This window comes from Amphiura filiformis, chromosome 1 (assembly GCF_039555335.1).
Source record: "Amphiura filiformis chromosome 1, Afil_fr2py, whole genome shotgun sequence".
Classification (NCBI taxonomy): domain Eukaryota; kingdom Metazoa; phylum Echinodermata; class Ophiuroidea; order Amphilepidida; family Amphiuridae; genus Amphiura; species Amphiura filiformis.
Window position 1 is genome coordinate 21,021,497 of NC_092628.1, and position 25,690 is coordinate 21,047,186.

Here is a 25,690-nt window from a genome sequence, read left to right on the forward strand (position 1 = left end):
TGTCATTATTACAGAGAATATAACTTCCGCAAGGATCCTTACAGTCAATTTTAATCTTCTCCGTTACGTAGCTGTCGGTTTGCCAAAATACTGTGGACACGCGTAACAAATCCTTTATTCCATACAAGGATTACTTCGTAACATCATAAATAATCGATAGATCGACTATTCAGGCAATTTAGGACAAAAGTACCTGTATAACATTTTACAATTACATTTTGCTGAAAAGTTAGTAATTTTACAGATTTTCAAAATAGGTTGTTTTGTGAAAACCCTAAATTCACCATTTTACGCAATGTCCTGTAACTTCTATGAGAAACATCCAATTTCAAAAATGTAAAATTTCTAAGAAAGCTAAATATTTGTAGATTTTAGAATGTAAAACAATACCACCATTAATAATGCCCTTCATACCTAGAAAAATTCAACTTTCCTGGTATAGATCATTCTGGGACACCCTGTATCTAGTTTTTACAGGTAAAAATACTTGCAGATTGGTCCCGAGATTTGTCCTTTGAAAGTGTGTCTTTGGGCTATTGATGTCCATGCGAAATATAATGCTGTACCTATGTGCATACATAAACATGATAAATGCAGTAGGCTATTACATGGTACCTTTTATCAAGATCACAGTGTCGCTGTTTATATACAGATTTCAGACCAGAATCTTAGCTAATCTTTTCACTTCATCCATTATAATCATGGTGCAGTCATGGGGTGGGGGGGGGCTATAAAAGGACCTATCTTGTAGGGCTATGTTTTGTAGGTGTTTTTGGGGCGCCTCTCGGAGGCAGCCCACAATATAGGCATGAGTTTGTGAGAAGCTTCTAATTTCACTCTTACTAGATTTACTCCGCAATTGTTTTGCTAAAATTATGCCTTGCTCAGAAATAAACCACAATATGCTTGGATTTTATTTTATTATTGTTTTCTGTTATGCACAGGATAAAATGGTGTGCGTATATTCTTTGTTTAAAAGACAAAATTAATGGATTTGTAAAAACACCAAATAAATCGAGACCTTTGACCTTTGTAACCACTTTGACCATTGTAACCAGTTTACCGCCTCTTAGAACCCGATAGACGGTGACCAACACTATGGACTACAATAGCCTAATCTGAATGGCATAGTCCAATAACCTCAAATAAACAATCATAGTGCAAAATTTGACCTAACTTGCAGAGTATGAGTTTTTGTACCCAAAGTTTCAAAGTCAGGCATCTTATCAAGATCAAGATAGTGATAGTGACATAACAATTAACATGCTTATCTTACCAAGGTCTTATCTATCTGCATGGGGTAATTGGAAATTATGGTGTAGCCTATTTGTTTTAAGGATGAAACAACTGATACAAGCTGTATCAAAAAGTTTGGTACCGTTTGATAGTATAATTGAAAAGCTTGGTTCTTCCAAATGCAATATCGGGTCCCCCTTAAAATGATAAAATGATCAGACCATAAATCTTTTGTGACTGTTTATGACATTAATCAACAAATTATGCGGATCCTAGATGTGTCGAGGATGTTATGTTTATGAACAAAACGTTACGTTTGTATTTTCAACATTGTTAATCATTGCTACGTGTATGTTAACAAATGAAAGTTCTGTAATTATTTTAATTCTTCAATGCTAAGTTAGTAAGTATTTTTTTGGATATCATCAAATTGTAAATCTCTAGTCAGATTTTCAGTGTGTTAACAACTATGTATCAAAGATGTTACGTTCATGTACAAAACATTAACGTTCTTATCTTGTAAACATTGTATACCCATATAGCTACTTTTATGAAGAATGAATGTTCTGTAATTGTTTTTTATCCTTCATCTCTATTAGATTTTCAGTGTATTAGCAAGTAGATGATGTATATGTATCACAGACGTTATGATGTATATGTATCACAGACGTTATACATTCATAAAAACTTTTCTTTTGGTCCTACTATCCATCATATACCCCCAGGGGCGGCGCCAGGGTATTTTGATAGGGGGGGGGCAAAACAATTTGTAAAAATTGTTATGCGTAGCGACAGCGCTATTGTCCAGCTTATGCCGACGCAGGGGTGTCTGAGGGGGATGTGCCCTCCTCCGAATTTGGAAAATTTTCAAAATGAAAGCACAAATGATGCCATTTGATGCACCATTTTCACCCTTTTTAGGGTTATTTATTTATTTTCCAACCGCATATTTGTATGGATTTCATTCACGGACCGGGCCCGGACTTTCAGCCCACTGGTTTTAGGCATGGACCTACTCGATTAGTTAATCCAACACTACCTTTTGGCAACAAAATAAATTCATGGTATAAATGAGCACAAAGTGAAATATGGTGGAAACAGTAAATAAAGTTGCGCGAAGCGCGAAAAAATTGGCAATTTTTAGGCTAAAATGGCCAAATATGAGGTTACTTTGGTCAGAAACCCACATACAGGCGTCAACATTGGGGAATGATTGTAGGCCTATATGGACCATCTACCCTAACAAAATATTGGGGGATTTATACCCCACACCCCAGGGTCGGATCTACGCCTCTGGTCGCAACGCGGTGTAGGCCTATGTTTAAAAGTCAGTTGCATTGTATATGATATGCCAGGTTTTTTTTTTATAAATTGGAACGATAAAATGATATGAATGGGGGGGGGTGTCTTGAGGTTGGAAATATTTCAGGAGCGTAGGCGGGAGGGAGTCGCCCCCCTATGATCACTAAAAGCCGAGAAGGTCAGCTTTGCGAGCGTAACGAGCGAAAAAAACAGGTTTTTTAATGCTTTTTCAGTCAGAAAAGGACAAAATTTGCCCATTCGCGAGTGTAGCGAGCGAAAAAATTAGGTTCTTTATGCTTTCTTGGTCAAAATTTTACTGGTCCAAAATAGGTCCACCTTTTCAAAATCAGCCCCCAATCAGCCCCTGGCCGGCCGTAATGAAGCCAATTGCTTATTTATATTGGTGCATAATTTTTACACTATTTCTGAGAGAGGCGTTCTAGTATAGGTTTTGATATACAATGTGATGAAACCCTGTAAAAGTTGTGTGATATCGCACTGAAAGTAAACTTATTTATAATGATCACTTGCTGCTTGATACAGACTTGCATGTGTTTCCGCGCCTGGAAAGTGACGTAGCCATGGAATTTTCCAAAGTAGTTGGGAGAAAAGGCAAGAGAGGCCATGTGACTTTTATGGGGGAAAATTTGCCGAAAATGGGCCCAAAAATAAAAACCAACAACTTTAAAACCGCGTATATATAGGTCAGCATTCCACAAGGGGCAAGATGTCCGAAGGGGGAGTTTCCTCCTTCTAACCATGGCCAGGGAGGGGAATGGCTCCTTTTCTTCTTCTCCCTCCTCTCTTTCTCTCCCCCTCTCTTTCTCTCTCTTTCTCTTTTCCTTCCTTTTACCTCTTTTTGAAAATCATAGGGGGCAATTGCCCCCTTGCCCCCCCTGTGGCGCCGCCCCTGTATAACGAAATTCAACAATATTCAATATCCAAAGCAATATCATCACTACAATATGCCCCAAAATTGAACTCCCCACCCCACATAATCGCAAATTGACACGACAGCTTCATTCCAATTCAATTTATTTCATCCAAAACGGTCCTGTGATACACCTTCCCCAATCAAACACATTTCTCTTGCATTTGATCATCTTCTACTCTTCCCTAGAAAAAATCATTATGATACCAAATCCCCGGCGGGACCAAATCTAACCACCATGCCATGGAATTCACCATATCACGTCCAAGCTCACATGGGCGCCCCATTCCTTTTTTAAAGGAATTTTTATTTTAGTTCGTGTCAAGATTAGCACAGATTCTGTACTGCACTCTGATGATGATTTAAGATTTTCACTTCGACTGCTGCTCGTTTCGCTCGCTATTCAAGGGTGTCGCAATTTGCAAATGGGCTAGTTCTAGTCAAGATCACAATATTGCTTAAAGGAGCCTGCTATATAAATATTCTATTATTTCTTTTCAGCTTGAGCAACCTCGTGAGAAGTCCATGCCTATGTGGTTAACTGATATGGTCTGTATGCCAAATGTCAACATGATTGCCATCTCATCCACAGAAAGGGACATCAGTAAGCAACACTTTTTGTTTATTTAGCAAAAATCAAACTTGTCCTATAGAAATACTTGACAAGAAATACTTGTGAGAAGTCTTCCCCCCCCCCCTATACCCCCTAGGATGCTGGCCACCCTGATATATAAGATTTTAGGACTTTTTTGTACATTTTAGTCTATTTTTTTACCAATTTCGTCAAAGTTTGTCCTATAAAAATACTTGATAAGAAAGCTATGTGCTATACACTTATGACATAAAAATACACCATGCAGGATTTTTCTGTAAAACTCTTTTGCCCACATTTTACCAACATTGTGGCCTAAATGTATGTACACATTTTTAAGTGAAAATATGCCATGCAGGATTTTTTTGTAGAACTCTTTTCCCACTTTTTACAAACAGTGTAGCTTAAATTTCATGTTTGTTACAACTAAAAAAGCCTAAAAATTGGCACATCGCATAAATCTTTGTGATCAATCCAAATACAGGTAGCAATCATTGCTCTGCAGGTAGTTTTCTGAGACAAACCTTTCCTATAAAATGTATTGTGGAATAACACTTTCATTGCTATTGAATGGTATGCTACTGGCAATGAACATAATTTGCTAAACTTTGTTTTTCAGAAAGTAAATTACAAATCTGAAATTAAAAGAGAATGTTTGTTATTCTTAAGAAACTTTATACATATAGTACTGACATTGATTTGTGTGAATGTAATTAATGCAACATATAAATTGTGTTTTTTCCTGTTTTTATCTCTACAAAACAGATTTCTTTGATGTGAATGCCAACAAATTTGACAAATGTTTTCAAGTAACAGGATTGGACCACTGTGCCCTCACCATGGACTACTGGTAAGTAGTTGCTCAGCCAATTAATTGCCTGGGCCGGGCCCGTCGAACCGCTGTGGCAGATGCGGCCGCACCACTTTTCAGCCTAAAAAAATTACAATTTTGTTGTAGTTTTGCAGTTTAGTTCTATTAACTTACCATTAAAATTGCATATTTATTTGCAGTAGTGCTTGGGCTATAAGGGGGCGTTGTCCCCTTCAACCCCTATGAGTGGCTCTGCCCCTTCAACCCCCACTGGGGTTTTCGCCCACAGACTCCCATTTTCGGCCGCACCACTTACAAATTCATTCCAATGGGCCTGGCCTGGGCTATTCGTTATACAAAATGTTTGCCGCTTGTCAATAATTACCAATATCAATATCAGTAACTACTCCTGAATCCAGAAAAGTTCAGCACTAATTCAAAAATGTGAACCCAATGAGCAATTTAGGGGTCTTATAGAGCTAAAATTATCAAAATCAAGGGTTTTTCAGTGGTACTAGTGTTTCAAGCATCTTTTGTGTGGTCTAAAAACAGGGGTCTTTTGGAGGGGGTACCTGTATGATCATTAATTTGTGTTAAGTGCCCCGGTAGCCGGTATCCACTACGATAAAAATATTGGACCTGCCTGTCATCTATCATAGGTAGAGGATAGTCAAAATAAAAATTCCTATCGTTTATTCTCATTCTTAGTCAGTTAAATATTATTTTAATAACGGTAAACATTTTTTTAAAGCAAAAATTAAGTTACCGTCATAAAAACTCCCCTTTTTCTAAAATGAACGAAACTTGTTTACAAATTCACATCTATTGTTGCGCGTACTGCTAGCGCACTGCATCTAAGCATACAACGCGATACATACGCGCACCTCTATGAGCGTGTTACACGTTATCAACACTCATGATAACGTGGGGTCGTCTACAGCCTGATAGACGACACCCAAAATCATGTGATTGTCCAATCAGATTATGTGTCTACTAATAGACCACTCCCACTGACTAAGAATGGTAAATCAGTAGTTCCTACATTTAGTTAAAAACTTGGCTGGCATAAAATGGGGATTGTAAAAATTCTGACAAGACGTCGTTGGGCAGGAAAAACCTCCAACATGCTTTTGGCCCCTGACCATGTTTAAAACGAAATTGCCAACAGGTTACATAGGAGGTTTTGCTTTAAACATGTTTAGGGGCCAATGACACATAGGAGGTTTTTCCTGCCCAACGACAAAGAGTAGGTTTCTCCTTTCACTCATTTTAGTCATATAAGGAGTGTTTCGTGATCCTAGCATCCTCTTTTTATGACATTTTTCAGTACATATCCACGAAAAAGCCTATTCCCAAAATTTCAGTTGATTCCGATTTTATGCTTTTACGAGTTATGCATGATTATGTGTATTACACTGCTCCATAGACAATGCATTGTAATTTCGTTCTGGTGCACCAGAATTCAAATTTCACGATATCTTTGCAAAACGAATAAATCTGCAAGAAATATTTTGTACATAAACATTATGTAGCCAGAGGTTTCCAGTGATATAAAAATCTCAACTTTTTTTGAGAAAAGTGGGGGATGAGGCTGTGGATCACGAAATGCCCTTTAAGTAATTTTAGAGCATGTCAGGAAAAAGGCTTTACATTGCCCCCTCCCCACACTACAAATTGCCAACTGACCCCTGATACACCCGCTGAATACATACAGTGACAAAGGAAGGTTAATTTTGATTAAAAAATTGACCCAATTATCAACAAAAACGAGTGCTCAAATCATTAATTTCAAATAACAAGTTTAAAACAATACAATTTATTCTGTACATGACAGGTTTGATCCACGCAATATGAACAAAGCTGTGCTGTGTTTTGGTGATGCTGGTGGCTGCGTTTGTTGTATTGTGTTCACAGAGGCTCTAGGTGCAGCACTGTTTGGATCACAGAATGCCAAATCAGGTAGGTACAATGGGCGGGACAATGGGCTTTGCCATTTAAAATCCACACTACCCCTGTGGAAAATTTACAGAGGGAGTATGAGTTTCAAATAGAATAGACATTTAGGTAACTTCCTTGAAGTACTCACCCCAGCTGTGGACAAAATAGATAAAGCCATAATTTACAGGTGATGTCACTGAAAAAGTTTTAACCCTAACCTTTCCAAACACCAAAAAAACCTCACTTCACAAAGCATATGAACGGGCAGGTATCCCATGTGATGTGATTGCGTCATCATGCGAACAGCCATATGGCCACAGGTCGGTGGTTCAAAACCGCACTAGAGAAAAAAAGTTTTCTCTTACTTCTCTCTAAATTTCATCCATCCTTCCTTCCTTCCCCTCGCTAAAAAGCAAATGGGGCATTAGGGTTAATCAATTTCTTGTTTTCTTTGCAGTTGGTTCTCGTAGAGTTCCATATCCTGAGATCCTTAAAGGTAACATCAAAGGGGTTCAAGCACTAAGATGGACAGTAAGTACAAATGCTTCCTTCCCTCACTAACTTGGTATTTTCATTTGGTAAAACCTTCAGCCACTGAAAGTATGTTACTATAGGGACCTGATCCTGGTTGCAATGGTTATATGTGTGTAAACTAGGAGACTGCACCTATAATGAGTTGCATCCCTGAATGTTGTATATTGGTTTATAAGTGTGTCTTGGGCCACAATGATCAATAGAATTCAACAAAAAGAGTGCAGAGGCCTTTGGGTTGGCATCGTGCACTATCAATCCCAAAATTTAATACATAAAATATCTAAAATTAGCATATAATTTTTTTCTTTTTTGCTTCTTTTACTTCATTTTGTTTCTTCAGCCATTGCATGACGACTGGGTGAGGAAAGTGAAGTACTGTGCTAACCTTAACTCATTTGTATCCTGTGCTACTACGAATGAAACATCACTTTTTATTGGTGACCTAGAACGAAAGAAATCGTAAGTTATACGATTTTACTTGGGCCAGATTTGTATATGAGCTAAAAACCAAAAGAAATTAGTTACCACAAGTATCCAAGTCCTATGTTTCAATAATTATCCCAGACCAAAAAATCATACTTCTTAAAAATACAGCAGTTTGTAACTGCAAGGACCTTCGGCCGTCGTGCTATACCTAAAGGTTAAAAATTATTAACATATTAAGATGTGAATCAACTACTAATTAGCATATTTTGCGCTGAGATTATCTAGCCCTGCTACACCCTCCCAAACTGTATCCCACATGGATGTATGTACACAAAATATGCACATCAGCTAATGACTAACAAATTTCTATCATCATCTTTCTCTTCCATACAACTTACAAAGTGTGTGAAAACTGAATTATTATTTAGGTGTAACATTTATTATCTGTATTTTCTTTCATGATGCAGTGGATCTTTCTTCCAAATCAGGAAAGGCATTTTGTGTTTTGACTACAGCAAAGATGCTAACATTATAGGTAAGTCAAATTATTTGTCTCTTTTATTACAATTTGCATGATAAATTTGCATGATAAAATAAAGTTTTCTGTTATACAGAAAACTGACAAATTTCACAGAATTGGAGGTAGAAAATGAAAAATCGGATTTCAAGTAGTTGAAAAATGAAATTGAAATAATTCATAAAAGTGAATAAAATACAAAGAAAATGTGTTAAAAATGTGACTGTTTTCAATAAATTGATGTGTAAAAAGTGTGGTAAAGTTTGTAATATATCTTTATTAATCTACTTGTAAAACTAACAAAATGGGGTAAAATGGACAAAACACGGAAAGCCACAAGAAAACAGAAAAAAAAACAGAAAGTGGCAAGTTGACAAAACAAAATTTCAAAAGTACAACATGGAAAACTTATGGCTCTATGATATAATTTAATGTCTGTTTGCAGGCCCATACGAAGGTTATTTTTAAGGGGGTGCGGCAGAATTTGAAAATGTGGACCTTGTTTCCAGGGGGGATTTTAAGCGTGTATATGTGCGTATTACATGTGTACTGTATGTCTGTGTCACTGGACTGATTCAATATTTTGTTCCCTTATAGTAACCGGTGGTATGGACAGATCAGTACGTATGTGGAACCCATATGTTACAACGAAAGCCACTGCCATCATGAAAGGCCATACATCAGCGGTATGCCACATTGTAGTCAACCAGCAGCATGGCCACATAATAAGTGTTGGCAAAGATAAGGTAAACATTTTTTCCTTTTTGCTTCACAATGGATCATTTCAACCAGAATAATGTAGAATTCCGACTACAAGCATATATGAGTGCTTTTTACAAAAGCTAAATTAATGCAGATGCCCTCCTTCCACAAAATTATAACATTATGAAGTTTGAGCAAATGAATAACTGATACAAGCTGCTATACAAACAAGTATTATTGTAAGACCAATCTATTGCATTGGCATGTTAACTGCTGTTTGGTAGTGGAATTTCCCAAATTGTGTGATTTTTGCTATTTCTAAACAATATTGTCACTAAAAATGTTGGAAATGTGAGCAAATATCCGAAAGCACTATGCACAGTATGCGGGGTTCACGCCCGTTCACAAAATTATTTGCTCTGATTAGTTCTCACCAGAGGATGATTTAAGCACTACCCAGCAAGTCTTGCGGTTAGCATAGCTGTGTGAGTGAACATGACACCACTGCCCGCCCACTGCATAGACGTGCAAGGTTAAATTTGAATAAAAACACCTTCAAAAAGCTGGTCGATTTCACATTTTATTTTATCTACAGAAGGTGTGAATTATCCTTTTGCATACATCACTTTAGATCTGAAATCGACCAAGTAATAATGACACACACACACAATTCTAAAACAACAGCTTTTGCACAGAATTCAATGGGATTTGAGAAGTAAAGTGGCAGTTCAAACTCTAGTGATAACACTTTTACAGTGCATGATGGGGCTTCCTTAAATCATCCTCTGAGTTCTCACTAAGAGTGTATGATTATCATGATTTGTTGTAATTTTTTGTTTAATTTCTTATTTATCTTTTCCTCTTATTTTTCCAGGGTATCAAAGTTTGGGATATGAGGGATCAAACATGTATACAAAATATCAACCCTCGTAACATCAACATGGGACCGCATATCATAAATACAGTGTGTTTTCACATCAAGACAGGCTCACTTATTCTAGGAACAAATCAGGTAAGCATATCATTAAGGTCCGTTCATACTACGCCGCAATTGCTTTGCCGCAACTCATCGCATTTCCAAGTTAAAATATATTTAACTTTATTGCGATATCGCAGTGCAGTATTTTGCGGTGTACGATGCAGTGCGGCAATGCAACGCATCACAATGCAATTGCGGAGTAGTATGAACGGACGTTTAGTTAGCCAACTCAGTATGTTGCTATCAACCTCATACATAGAGGAAAGAGATAAACAGAGAAAGTACCACCAGTCAAAGTCCCTGTGTATTGTATGCTACCAGTTCTCGCATATTCATGAGGGCCGATTGTTCGATCGTGCCCTGTCAAACAATCACGCCAGCGCTGCGTGCCTTCGCGATACGCGATAGAGCATTGCGTGCTTTAGCGATTACGCAATAGACAATGAAAATATGTGGTAATTGCGTAGCAGTCTCGCCTGTCGCATTTCATGGAATATCGGCCCTCATTATCGGATGAGGCGGAGACTTTGACTGGTGGTACGCGCTCTGTAGTCCTCTGTGGTCTCTCCATTTATATCCTACATGTATTTTCTTTCGAGTATATTCACTTCATTCCTAATTTTCTTCCTTCCTTTTTTCCATTTGTTCATCCTTCCTTCATGAGTCCCCCCCCCCTTTTGCTCCCCAGTCAGAACAAAAATTCACCGGAATCCCACTATTTTGGACAAGAAATGCAAAATTTATGCCATCCCTTTCATTTCATTTTTCCTCCTCCAAAACCCACCCCTCCTCCCCTGACCGTCAAATTCCTGGGGCCATCACAGTTCTCACTGAAGAACATGGAGTGCTGAAAGTTGTACTATAATGCGAAATGTCTACTTGTTCCTCCCTTGATATGACCATATTTACGATCACTTTCCTGACACCCATTATTCACAGCTTTCATGTGATTCATCTCTCTCTACAGCTTGCATTGCTAGAACACAAATGGGAAATGGAAGCGGAAGAAGACGAGAACCAATCGCACAACAAACCAATCACAGCCGCCCTCTATAACAGTCTCTTCAACCAAGTGGTTAGCGCATGCCACGATTCTGTCGTCAGCGTGTGGGATCTCGCAACCGGCACAAAAACCATCCAATTCTCAAACGCACATAAATACATTGAGAAGGGACAGGAGAAGTGTGCTGAAATTACTGCGATGACCTTTGACCCCTCTGGGAGACGACTGGTTACTGGCGGGAGAAACGGATCTGTGAAGATTTGGAATTTCAACAATGGGGCCTGTTTGAGAGAACTTGAGGTTTTTGACAATTATGAGGTAAGTAGTTTATAGTGTAATTTCAGTTAAGGTTCAATATTGATTTTTTTCTGAATTGGTATGTATGTCAAATTTTGGCAAGGAGGGATGTCCCCCCCCTAAAAATCATAATTGAAGAAAAAATTAAGCAATAATTGCCCTGTGCATCTTACTTTTTAGCACGAAAAATACTTTGTTTTTTGGAGCCCAAATCGGGTACAATTGCAATATTTCGCACGCTTCGCACGCAAAAACAAGTCCCTGTAAAACAGGACCAAGATATGCTCAGCCCGACCCCCCTAAATTATAATGCTTCCGCCACCACTGCTGACCAAGTAAACTCAATTTTTATCAACAAATACCAATAGATGGAGATTATCACCATTTTTCAAGACAAAGCATTGAAAATAGAACAAAAATGGTGAAACCAAGAAAAGAACAAACTCTGTCCCGAAAAATGGACCAAAATGACGCAAAACTGCGAAAGAAAAGTGAAAAATGTGAAGACGTAATACAAATTAACATGTAAAAACACAATCAATAAGTGCTACAGAAGTTGAAAATCATGGGACATAAAATCAAAGATCTGTTGAGAGAGCCCACATCAGCTCCTGTCTGAGATTCAGTCAAGTTCGCTCAATCGGAAAGGATGGATCACAGGATTTATTAATCATTTTCCTCAGACAATATTTTTCAGCTCCTTTCCAACTTATTTTTATAATTTTTGATTCAGGTGACTGGAATAGTGTGTCCCAAGCAACGAATTGTTACAGCTGGTTGGAATAGGAAAGTTTCAACATACATGTAAGTACATACATACATACATTCAATTGTTCCAAACTACAAAGATGGACCCAATCATCCTTCTGACAGGCGGTCAACTGATGCCACCATTAAGGTTATTAACTATTTTAAACTGTTGCGATTTGGTAGTTCACAGCATCTTGCTAATGGTAGTGAGCTTTGGTAAAAACTGCATTGCTAATTTCATAGCGAGCGTGTAGAAGAATTAAAATATCACAGATATACTTGTGTAGGTCCCGTGGTTCTTGAGTTATGTTGTAAAAAGAGCTGAAACAACAACACTTTTGTAAAACGTACATAACTCATTAACAACAATAAATTAAGCAAGTTTGCAAAGTATAGGATTTGTAGAATAAACTTTTGCAAAACATCAAGGTGTTATTTTTCAATAATATATTGATCTAGATAATTCAAATCGATTTTTTGGTTGCTTCGACCAACAATACCACGTCTACCCTTAACTTGCCCTTTTCAGAGCCGTGGCCAGCATTTTTCAGAGGATGGGCAAAGGTGGCAAGACAACTTTTAAGGGGGCAAACTTTGACTAAAAATCTTAAATATCAGGGCACCCAGCATCCCACAGGGGAAGGCAAAAGAGGGGGGCAAGTCTTCTCACCTTTGCCCCCCCCCCCAGCTACGCACCTGGCCCCTTTTGATTTGAGAAGTAAATTTTAAAGTGATGTTTAGTAGAAGCAGGTTTTCATTATGGCTTTGACATCATTGTCACACTATTATGTTAAACCCAAACCTGTTTCAAACATGACTTTTAAATGATCTATGATAGCATACATGGTGGGTGTGTAGGGGTATCATCACTTCAAGCCTCAGCAGTACTTCTTTAGGCAAGATGCCTCAGCTTGCTTGCTTCAGCCTAACCATATCTTTGAATATATCAAAATGAATGCCCATCATATGTGTAAAATCTGTGATTATAATAGTACAGCAGATCATAGAAATAAGTACACCAGTCTAACTAAAATAACCCTCATATTACATTGCATTGTTACATGAGACTATTGCGCATTACACAAAATAGTCGCCGATGCACGACTCACATTTAGTACTGCATAGGAGTTGTGTTTTTTTCACAAATGCAATACTCAGATAAGCTTTAATGAGCCATATAATTTTAAAACATCTATCTATTTCTCCCACTTTCAGTGACTCGGATGATGACGAAGATTCACGACAATGGATGCAGAAACACAAAGAAGACATTCTATCACTCAGTTCCTACCAGCATTCTCTCATCGCAACATCCTCCTACGATGGTGACATCTACATCTGGTCACTCGAAACAGCGCATCCTTTATGCCGCCTAAATGCCAATGAAAGCATAAAACCACGCACTGGTAGTCATACAATAAGCAGAGGTGTTGACGAAGTTGAGAGCATGGAAAGACGAGACAGTGCGGATAAGCTTGCACGGAAGGCAGTCAGTGCTGGGTCGCATCATAGTTACAGGTCTACAGATGAGGAACAACGTGGTAGTAGTGGTAGTGGAGAGGACACTTTAACACATAAATCACACCGTTCTGTTGCCCCAACAACGGCAGGGAGTAAAGCCGGGAGTCGTACATCACTCCCAGCTATAGCAAGGCATCGTAGCTTGATGGACAGGCGGAACTCACAGAATTTTGAGGACGATAGAGCTGCAGCTGGTTCACGGACTTTTTTTACTGAGAGTCTGAATGGGGGTATGACTGTGAATGGAGATGGTGAGGATGCTGAGGATTTGGATGAGAAGGAGGAGGAGGAGGAAAAAGAGGAAGGGATTGAGCTGTTTGATAAGAAACATGAGTCTGCAGTTGACAAGGTATGTCTGTTTCATTGTTCATAAGAGCTCATAAGCTCATTCAAAAATGGGCTATTTTACTGTTTCAGTGAGCAGGTTCCTTTGGTGACATCTCTTATATGAACATAAATATATAAATCGAACAAACTGTGATTTTATCCTCTCTTATTCGGTTGACTCTAATTAATGGGATGTATTTCAACCTCTGACTCTCCCATGTGTTATAACAAGTATAACAAGTTATAACAAGTGGGCAAAATTGCAGAGGGTGGCAAAATTGCAATGCTGCTGTTTTACCCTGCTCCTAAATTGATTTCACCTGGAGAAAGTTATGTAATGTGTTCAAAAATGTGCTCTATTTAGGCCATAATAAAGGTAATTTGGGTTGCCAGTCTGCTGATGAAAGTCGAAGTGTCGACTGAAAATTCCAGGTTATTTACGCACATTTTTGTGTTGTGATCAAAGGTTTTTAAAGCCACTAAAAGCCACTAAAATTAGCCACTAAGCAACTAAGCTTAAAAGCCACTAAGCTTAAAAGCCACTAAACTATATTTACTACCAACACAGATGAACTTTCATTCTAATGTAAATTCTGCATTTGAACACTTCAATTTTGGTTAATTTTGTCAAGGTATTTGAGCTGGGGAGGGGAAAGTTTTCCTCACCTAGTCCATAGATACCTTGCAGTATACACCATTTTATTAAACGTTGAAATATTTCAATCTGTTTTCACAGGTACTCTTTCTTGATTCACGCCCTCATAACAAAGAAACTGCTACCCTTATGGCAAGCGGTGCAGAAGGATGGGTACGGGCGTGGTCCTGCCACCACAGAGGAGGTCTGCTAGGACAGTTTAATTCAGTACACAAACCTGGTGAATCTGTGTTGGCAATGACGACTGATTCCGACAATGAATTCCTTATCGTAGGAGACACAGTTGGATATGTCAAGGTAAGTTATAGATTTTCAAGGTATTAGGGAACAAAAAGATCAACAAAGACCCATTGTAATATTGTAGGGGGGAACAGGACACATCATGACATGTTAGGTTTCATCTATCTTTTGATAGCACTAGGATCCACAACATGCTCATCTATCAAGGCACAGTTCTTTAACCCAATACATTCATTGAATGCACCTTTGAAAATTTGAGTACAAAAACTCATTCTCTGCAAATTGAAGTTAAATTTTGCACAATGATTATTTATTGAGGTTATTGAACTATGACATTGGGATGAGGCCATTGTGGTCCATAGTGTAGGACTGCATCAATCTTTTGTTTCTTACTATACCATAAAGTTACACTAGGATCCACAACGTGCTCATCTATCAGGGCACAGTTCTTTAACCCCAATACATTTGTACATTCATTGAATGACCTTTGAAAATTTTGGTACAAAAACTCATTCTCTGCACAATGATTGTTTAATTGAGGTTATTGAACTATGCCATTGGGATGAGGTTATTGTGGTCCATAGTGATACCAAGAGAATATTGCTAACCCTATCTCCAGCTTGTCATATGCCTATATGCATGTCTGTTCCTAATATTATTTGAAAAACTGAAAGGACAACATCAGCCATAAAGGAGAAAAACAGACACCATCATGACCACTGCAACTTCAATTTTTACTTGTATGTCACACACTTCCTATGTGATTTTAGTTTAATTCTGCAGACACTGCTTCTTCTTGTTAACCCCGTGAGAACTACCTGCAGATTGGCCAAAAGAAGTTTTCATTATCAATTGGACCAATCAGCAACATTGTTAGAATAATTTCACCCCACAAAAAATTGGGGTGAATTATTTGCAAAACTCCATTCTGATTGGTGATTAAAGTTAACATATCATGTAACTGACCAATCAGAGGCAATGTTAGATCAGCAGGTAGTGCTCAGGGGGTTAATAATATAATAGCCTACTTACCTTCAACCTCACCTTTTTACCAACTCCACCTGAAAAAACAAAACAAAATAAAATTAACTGTTCTCAAATAGTCTTCAAATGTAATTGCATACATGTCTCAAACTCTTCAAAATGACATTTTTCTTGCCTCAAATAAAGTTTGCTATATCACTGATTCCAACCCTAAACCTAAATTTACCAAAGTTATCTATACTATTATTAAGGAGGACCAATCAGTGGATGGCCACCATCTTGAAAAATCTACCTCAGTTAAATTTAACCACGTTATTTTCACTTCCAACAGATCTGGGATATATCCGATTACTGCATCTCCCGACGAGACGCGGTTCATAAACGACGAAAGAGTTCCCCAGCGATGGATTACCTCAAGTCGGAGAAAAAGTTCCCGTACACAGAGGGCAAGCCTGCACTCTTAGAACTCCAAGCTCGCATGGAGGAGAAGCAGCGGAATGCAGCACACCCACCACCAGCTGAGACGCATCCAGAGCAGACGATAAAATGGCCGCCTAAGTTAAATTCGTTCCGCACATTTGAAGGGGATCACTTATATTGAGTATGCAGAGGATAAGCAGCTCATTATTACTTCAAGCACTGATTGTTCAATTAGGTTATGGACGCTTTGTGGACGATATATTGGTAAGTGTAGGTATTGGTAACCACCTTAGTCAACCCTGTGATAAAAAGCTGGATAATTGAGAAATTTTTCCCTTGGAAACGCTAGGGATTTGAAGCTGTGTCGGATGAAATGCGCACTGATATCACTGCCACGCAAGGTGAAAATTGTACAGTATGCGAGTGTCCCACCAAGCAGTGTTCATTTTGAAGCGTCGTATATGCTCACTGGTCTCACATCAACTTTATCCTCATACGATACAAAAAACACTCCTTACATTTAGTCATTCACAAATAGTACTTACTGGAGTTGAAATTGTTCAGCTTTGGACAGAAAATTATAGGATGCAACAGCAATTATACACTTCAGGTGATGGGGAATAACTTGTCTGAAATTATTCAAATAAAAAAGTGAGAATTATTGGCAGGTTAGAAGCAATCTTGAAATTTTGCAGGACTCTTTTGGTTCTCACATTTCCCTGTGCAATGCAGACGATGGTGGACTACATTATTCAATGTGGCAACAGCCAAAAGCGTAAACAAAACAGACAATATGACGGCAACACTGCCTGCACGATGGACGCAATTATTTTTCCCGAGCCAACATGAGTTTTTAGCTATATCGATGAAACCAATACAGAAAAAAAATGCACAAAATATATTTCCCAGTGCAATGTATACATTTTCACATGAAAATAAATAATTTTAAATTCAAAGAAAAAAGAAGAAGAAATTTTTAATCATCTCCGGGATGGGAATCGATCTCGACCCTTTATGTATGGCAAGTAGATCAGTAACCACTACACCACGTAAACTCATTGATACACATAGTGAAAATTTTCAGTATATATCGTAACATATCGTATGCTTATTCATACAAAAAATCAAAAAACAGTACTTACAATGAGGTTCACTGGCGAACCTCAACGGATTTAGACTGATAAAATAGTGCTTAATAACATACGTACAGTTTTGGAATAATTTGAGACATTTTTGTGTTTACGTGTAAAACCAATGACGACGTCAAAATTCAGCCAATCTTGGCCGGCCCCCCCTGGTGCAATGTATCTACTCGCTGGTTTAAATTTTCATATCAAATAGAATCGTAGTGCGACTTTACATGAGTCTGTGTCTTTGCACGCTGCAGTGACAGGATCACATGCTGAATGTTCTAAATATGTGTCGAATAACAAACACAGGTGAAAAGGTTAACTTGGACACAACCAGGCCCGTACGCAGGACTTCATTTGGGGCGTGCTAATTTTGAAAAAGTAGACTTTTTCCCAGGGGGGGCAATTTTGTGAAAAGTGGACTTTCTTCCAAAAATTTGGACCTTTTTTGTCCAAAAAAGCCTTAAAACCTGACTTTTTTACTCCCTACGCTCGCAAATTCTGAAATTTTGGGACTTTCTGTATAGATGAGTTGACCTATGATGTCACATGTTTACATTCAGACCGCCCTCTGTTGTTTCATGCCAGGCAAAATAACAAAGGAGTGTCTATGGCAGACCACATAAATCTCTTCAAAATCCAACTTTTAAAAACCTTTGAAGTTTTGTGTGATATGTATATAGCTTCATGCATTTGTAAACAAGTTTGATAACATTTTTGGTATTATTTGCTTTGAAACCAAAGTTAATGAAAAAAAAAAAAATAAACTTCTTCCATGTAAACTATATAGTGTTTTTGCCTGGCAGTTTTGATCTCAGATCAACAGAGGGCGTATCAAATGTAAACACATGTCAACTCATCTATACTTTTCCAAATTTGGGTGTGTGGGTGTGTCGCACCCCCCCCCCCCCTGTGTACGGGCCTGGACACAACTGCACAGAATCATTCCTACAGCTTCTGGTTTCGAGTCCAACACTAAATATATCCAGAACTTTCTCAGTTATCAACCAAGGAAATAGACGATTGAGGGCGTCAGTCTAAACTTCCTTCTTGGAAAAATATTTTTAGGAGAAAAAATAATTAAAATTACCAAATAATCAGTAATTTTGTGTACCATTTTCTACTCCAAACAGGAATAACTTTTTAATGACTCCTTACACGCATGATGGCCAGTATCTTTCAAACCAATCTTAGGTCCTCAGTGTCCCCTTACACGCTGATGGCTAATCTTAGGTCTAAAAACAATTTTGGTGATTTTATGCAAATTCCCATTTTCCCCTAGTGATATGGAGCCTTATCACTGTTATAAAAATTTCATTTCATGATACCACTAACATACATAATGATATGATTGTATTTTAGGTACTTTTGGTCAAAGAGGAGGTGGCCTAAGCTTCCTGAAGGTGTAGTCCTTATGTCCCATCTTCCTCGTCGGATGCCTCGTGATATTCAACGTATTGCTTCAGCTATGACACTCAAAGTATTCAATGGTGGTGCCACGCCTAGGTGGAGGTAAGCAAGAATCAGCACATGGACTAAGAAGATTTTCCACAAACAGTGGCGGTGCCAGGAATTGTTTTCATGGGGGGCATTGAGGGGGAAAAGTGAAAATTGCTGTAAAAAGTGGAAATGTTTGTAATTTTGGGTTTTACTGGGGCTACAGGGGGGGGGCAAGAGTTCTGACGGGGGAACTTGCCCACACCCCCCACCCCTGTGGTGCCGCCCACAAAGTTAAGAATTACAGAATCAATAACAAGCATGTATGTCCTTATTTGAATGCATTTTACACTTTAAATTAGAATATGACATCTATTCAGATCGACATGCACATATATTAAACCAACAAAACTCTTCTTTTTTTCAGACTAGCTAGAAATATCATGATGATCATAGCCGGCAAGAAAACCTTTGGTTTTGGTGGAGCATCTCCAGGCAGCGGCCTCGGACATGATGATTTTGATGTGGGTGCAAGTAGTGAGGTCAATTGGGATGAAGAGGAAACCGATGATGAGAGACGTGAGAAGGACGCTTCATGGCAGACAAGCTCCATTTTAGGAAAATCTTACAAGCCAAAAACTCGCCATAAGATGACTCCGATACTGCCTGATATTAAACATAACCAGAGCCAGGTATGTGTGTGTCTTACAATACGCAATTCCATTTGAAATCCATACACTCCTTATGGAAGACACAACCTTAATCCCCCATAGGCATTCTCCCACACAGGGGGTGTAGACTTCAAATGGATTCACCCAGTCAGGTAACCCCATTTGAAATTCACACTCCCTGTATGGGAAATTAAAGTAATGTCGTTCGTAAGGGGTGTATGGATTTCAACGGGAATAGCATAATCCTATTATAAATACTGTATAAGGCCAGGAAAATGTTACATTTCCAGGGTAGATAAGCAAACCTTAAAACCCGGGGGGGGGGGGGGTACGCGGTACAAATGGCCATACTGGGATATGCCGCAAATTTTCAATCATTTGGTACATCAATTAAAGTGAAAATTTTGACCTTCGGTATATAGTGATGAGTCCAAATATTTTGGAAAATTGGTATATAGATGGGTCCATTTTGAAATTCTCAGCAGCACATCCCTGCCTAATGCTATCATTTTACCACATATTTTTACCTTAAATCCAATTCTTGTCTGTTTGGTGTTGTGTGGCATAACAGCAACCTATGGATTTATGGAATATGCATCTCTGTGTCCTGCTTAGTTGCCAACAACATCATCCCTCCATCAGCCCATCTTCTTCGTGGACACCCTATTCCTGAAGAAAACATTTCAGAGGGTCACTTCATCACTCTCATATTGACAGTATATGAATATACAGCCATCAAAACCAACATCTAGTTGAAATCTATACATCCCCTATGGGAGACATACCTATTCTTCCACACAGAAGTGTGAATTTCAAATGGGGTTGACTGAAGGTCTGTTGATTATACAGCTATTTAAAGTTCTTTGCCAAGACCAAAGGAAAAACTTACGTTTTTCTGCTGACAGTTTCGCCAGAAACCTTCTAGCTTTCTCAAAGCGATTGATGTTGTTATTGATCCCTCTGCTTGGAGCGGGAATCCACATCTTTGATCCTCTGCTCAAGACCAACGTTGGAGACAGGATTTCACAGGAGTACTTCCGGTATAACAATAACATCCGGCCGGGATTCCCACTCCAAGCAGATGGATCAATAACATCAATCACTTTGAGAAAGCCAGAAGGTTTCTGGCAACCCTTTGATCTTAGCAAAAAAACTTTAAATAGCTGTTCAAGTGGGGTTACCTGAGTGGGCAACTCCATTTGAAATCTGCACCCCTATGTGGGAAATTAAGGTCATGTCTTCCATACAGAGTGTATGGAATAGCGCAATGTGCCTCTTGTAGGTCTTCAATACCTCCAGGAGCAACCTTCTCTAAGCTCAATCTCTAAGATGCCCTTTGCTACAAATCCATTACAGAACCTTGAGACCTTCTTTCATTCAAAAACATATCCTAATTGAAACTGGCATTAGCAATACAAAATTTGTTTTGCAAACAAGCTTATTTCTTGTTAATACACATAATTCAATTTGGTCACTTATCAAGGGAACACACCAAAAGTTTGATGTCCTATAAACAAAAATGTGTTTGTTAGGAAGCTGACCCCTACCCCCTCTCTGAATGCAAATGTGAAATGTTTAAAAATCGTTAAAAAGACCAACTTTGATCGATACTTTAATGTAATCCAACTTTTATGCCCCTCCCCCAAAAGGACTTTCCTCTATAGGATGTCATCAAATCTTTGGTTTGTTCCCTAATGAATAACATTAACAGTTATTTTTTTAGTTTTTTACAACATTATACATGTTAAACTTAAAAGATTTCATAAAAATATTTGCAACTATTTTTCTTACAGGTCATGGTCTACTCTTCCTTGCCATTCACTGACCTAGCACCAGTACAGGAACCCCTCGTCCCTCAAACCATTCATGAAATCCAACTACGCCACCAACAGTCCTCGGATCAAGTTGGCCATGCACCAGGGGGTGGCGGTCACGGCAAAGGCAAGCAGGGAAAACAAGCAAAAGGTAGCAAGCGAGGGAGATTACAGGAATACTTACAAAAACACAGGGCAGTTAAGCTCCTGCAAAGAAAGACTGTTGCTGGAAAAGAACTTTCAAAATAAAACTGATGAATTTAAGAAATGAAATCTTGCAAAATGTTTTTCAGGAGAAACATCTTGATAAAAAAAAGATGTAGAAATCCAGATTTAAATATGGCAAAATGTCATTTTCTTTAAAGTTCATCTCATAAATTGTGTTGTAATAATGTTAATCAATAGAATTGTGAGAAATATCAATTCAAACATAAACAAATTAAAGAATTATTGACAAGTTTTATTTTTGTAATTGTGGACTGTCCATGTGTTGGCACAGAACCTTCATTATTAGGATTGGATATTTAGCCAATCACAAGCAGGAACCAATTGATCTGTGACCAATGAACATGATCCTACTTTTTTACTCAAACATGAAAGAGCAAACTTGATTGGTCAATGGTCATTGATCAATACCCCTTTGCTAGTGATTGGATGTTAGATTCAGTTATACCCAAATGGGTTACTAGTATTCCAATTGAAATCCATACACCCCTATGGAAGACATGACCTTAATCTCCCACACAAGAAGTGTGAATTACCATTGAGGTAACCCCACTTGAAATTCATACGCCCTGTGTTAGAGATTACGGTCAGGTCTTCCATATGTATGGATCTCAACTGGAATAGCCTAATTTAAGTTTAGGGGAGTTCTTGTCATTTGATTGGTCAAATACTATTGATTATTCTTGCTTTTATAGAATCAGCTGCAAAAACATTATTGCTCTTTGCGCAAGTGCAATAGTCAAATTTTCCATTGCACTCACACAAGATACCATGGTAATGCTGCCAACTATGTGCACAGCGACCACATTGACTCACCAAGTTATTATAGGTGTGGATATCACTTTTAAAATAAATCTATTTTCAGATTCAATTATTTTGCTTTTTCTAGCAATTTATAAAATTAAGTGGAAGAAAAGTATTTATATACGAGTTATAAAAAACAAATACTGAGTGTTTTTATTCGTTTAATGGAAAGAATTTTTTCATTAAAAAAAATATGAACTATTCCATTCAACTTGGCAAAGTCTCGTTGAATGGAACAGTACATATTTCACCTCATAAAAATATTCTTACTATAAATAACATTCAATATTTGTATAATGTATAGAAGTAAATAGTGTGCCAAAACTTTTCTTTTACAAACCAACAAACGGGTAGTGGACGGCAAATTATGAACAAATTATTTCAATCTCATTGCAGCGAGTTTCTAGAAAATATAGCTAACATAATATGTAGGATTTATTAGGTGCCAAAGGTTTCAATTCAGTAACACCAAACTTGCAAATTCAAGTTTAAGATTTTCTCTAAGTGGTCATGGGCACTGCCATATGAAGACCACCAAGTGACCAATGATTGACCATATCTGGGGGACTTTCGCATAATTTTCATGAATATTTATGAACTCATTTTGCTTGATGTCTCAAGTGTCACCAAAAATGTTTAAATTACAGATGGAAATAAAAATTGATGGAAAGTTGTTTTTGTTCACAAACTTGGAGAAAAACACAAAATTTTGTTCTGAAACTGGTCGCACCTACCAGCTTTCCCAAGGAATCTACCCACTGTGTGAACATTCCTGTCTAAAAGCAGTAATGGCAGCCTCCTTATCCGAATTCACACATTTAAAGGCCCATTCAGAGATTTGCTTATCCGGATGATCGTAAAAATCATCAATATTCAGATTTTGGTTACCTTTGACATTGTCATAGATGTGCCAACAATGCCAAAATAATTGTCTAGTGCAATCACATCACAGTATACAATGAAGGCTGACGACAATAGAGCAAACCATGACGTCATTGAACCAGACAGTTAGCGCTCCGTGAAATTTGAATATCGCGTGTTGAGAGACAGCTGTTAGTTTTAGTTATTAGTTTTATATGGTCAATATAAGTTATTTTTACATAATGCCATGTGATTCGTGCTTGATAATTATTTTTCTAACATATAAGGCAAAATGTTGTGATTGCCAGAGACTTTAAATGACACTGAGGAAATTTAGGGACCTGATTTTATAGGGACACCCTGTATAAATATAAAATATTAGTGTGATCAGTTGAGAACAAAACTGTATAAACAGAATTAAATTTGTTAAACTAAAATATTCAAGTGCAATATGTAAAAAGAAAAATTGTAAAATAAACTTTCTAAATCACCTTGATTTTACTGCTGTTTTGTACGTTTTTTGTAGACTTTATATTAAAAGCAAAGAATGATTTAAAACTAAATCTTGTATTCCTGATGTAGTTCATTTGTTAAAATGTTTTAACTTCAATTACATAACAGCCCATTGTAACCATTAGATCACTGAGCTGGGACCATATCAGAAATTAACAGTTTTTGATTATGACCCAAATGTAAGCCAGAAGAGTCAGCACTCTGTATTCGCTGGCATAGTGCATGTTACCTAATGACCATTGCTAAGCCAACTGGCTTTCTTTGTTACGAACCACTGATCAAAATGATCACAATCCAAAGCCTATGGCAGATCATAATTTGGAATAGGTGTATGAGCCTAGGCTTGAACCAGTAACCAATGGATACTTACGTGCACTCGTCAGCGAATAAAAAAATAATAAAATAAAAAGCGCGTGATTTATAGTGCGCTTCACGCTGAGGCACAACGCCTGACGTTGATCCACAAGCCTCAGCACACTTTACAGGCAAGTACTGAGTGTGCAAACGAATACCATACATGTGCACTTACTCTGGCAAGTTAGGATTGCCAAACCTTTCTATTCGGGCTGAATTTTTGAATTTTTGGAAACCCTGTGATAAATCCATATTTTGGATTGTCACGGAGGGGACCAAATTTGTATCAGCAAAAAGCCTAAATTGAACAATGAGAAGCATTGTGAAACTTGTATGAACATTGCAAAGTTTGCACACTCAGTTCTTGCCAGAGTATTGCACACATAAGGCAAACAAGCACCTCGAGGAGTCCGTGACACAAAGACGTAACTCCATTTTTTGTGAAAATGAGATTTTGATATCAAAATTGTCAGAAAGATGAGCATATAAGTAACTCCATTTAGCATCCCATTGAAATCAATGGCCAGTCAATGTGGATCATTATCTTTAAACTCATTTTTCTCAGAATGACCAAAATGGAGTTACGTCTTTGTGTCACTCACCCCTCCACATGCTCAAAATCAAAGTTAACCTGGCCTGGAAAAGCAAAACAATGTGCTATTCCACTTGAAATCCATACACCCCCTATCGAAGACATGACCTTAATTTCCCACACAGGGAATGTAGATTTCAAATGAAATCACCCATTCAGGTAACCCCATTTGAAATTCACACTCCCTGTGTAGAAGATTAACATCATGTCTTCCACAGGGGTGTATTGATTTCAACTGGAATAGCCAGAGGTAATACCTCTCCATCAGCAACATGCAAATATGGCAGAGTTCATCCATGTTGTTTTGACCATAATGATCTCAAAATCTGTTTCCTCATTTTTGAGTCGGTGTGCCTAAAACTTTTTTTTTCCTAGTCTTCATGGATTTTTCAAGAGCAACAACATTGGAGACACTTCATTGACAACATATTCATAATTAAGAAAGTTTATTAAGTTTATTCAGACACAGAATAAATTATCCAGTGAAGATAAGGCACCTTCATTTATGGGGTGCAGCGTGATACATTACAACCTACTCAAAATTCCAGAAAAATACAGAACTAATTTTTTGGGATTAAAAAAATATTATCCTGTTTTGCAAAATGAAACATAGCTAAATCCTAATCCTTTAGTTAGTCCTAACTGACAATAAAGTCCAAATTTAATATTTGTTTAATTTCTTGAAAAAAGAGCCAAAAACATGCATTTTCGGCATATTTTCTGACAATCGAGTCACAAAAATCAAAGACTTGGAACAAGTCTAAGCATTCCAAATCTTTAGTATATGCTGAAATTTTGCTATAATTTTTACTTTTTTTGTGTTACCGTACTTAAATTAAATGATTGGTTATCAGAAGAAAACATGTCTTTTCCAAAAATTAGACTGCATAAACTGAAATTAGTCTTGGTACAAGTCTTTGGGCTTGATTGTCACAGCATACGAAAAACACCCTAAAAACACATGTTTTTGGCCCTTGTTTCTAAAAAAATTGACCACATATTGAAATTTGACTATATTGTCAGTTAGGACTAACTAAAGGATTAGGATTTAGCTATGTTTCATTTGACAAAACAGGATAATATTTTTTTAATCCCAAAAAATTAGTTCTGTATTTTTCTGGAAT

General features: G+C 37.7%; 1 protein-coding gene across 1 annotated transcript in view; it reads left to right on the plus strand.

Moving 5' to 3' along the window:
• The window catches only part of LOC140168123 (WD repeat-containing protein on Y chromosome-like), a 36,215-nt gene extending 12,718 nt beyond the window's left edge, over positions 1-23,497 (plus strand). Inside the window, 18 exon segments of the mRNA XM_072191470.1 lie at positions 3,971-4,073; positions 4,827-4,911; positions 6,707-6,831; positions 7,268-7,341; positions 7,685-7,803; positions 8,238-8,305; positions 8,885-9,033; positions 9,864-10,001; positions 10,936-11,289; positions 12,002-12,072; positions 13,234-13,888; positions 14,603-14,818; positions 16,077-16,318; positions 16,320-16,429; positions 18,658-18,675; positions 18,678-18,807; positions 19,160-19,424; positions 21,197-23,497. Of these exon segments, the coding sequence (XP_072047571.1) occupies positions 3,971-4,073; positions 4,827-4,911; positions 6,707-6,831; positions 7,268-7,341; positions 7,685-7,803; positions 8,238-8,305; positions 8,885-9,033; positions 9,864-10,001; positions 10,936-11,289; positions 12,002-12,072; positions 13,234-13,888; positions 14,603-14,818; positions 16,077-16,318; positions 16,320-16,429; positions 18,658-18,675; positions 18,678-18,807; positions 19,160-19,424; positions 21,197-21,466 (3,192 nt within the window). The 3' untranslated portion in view covers positions 21,467-23,497.
• Positions 23,498-25,690: the final 2,193 nt, after the last annotated feature.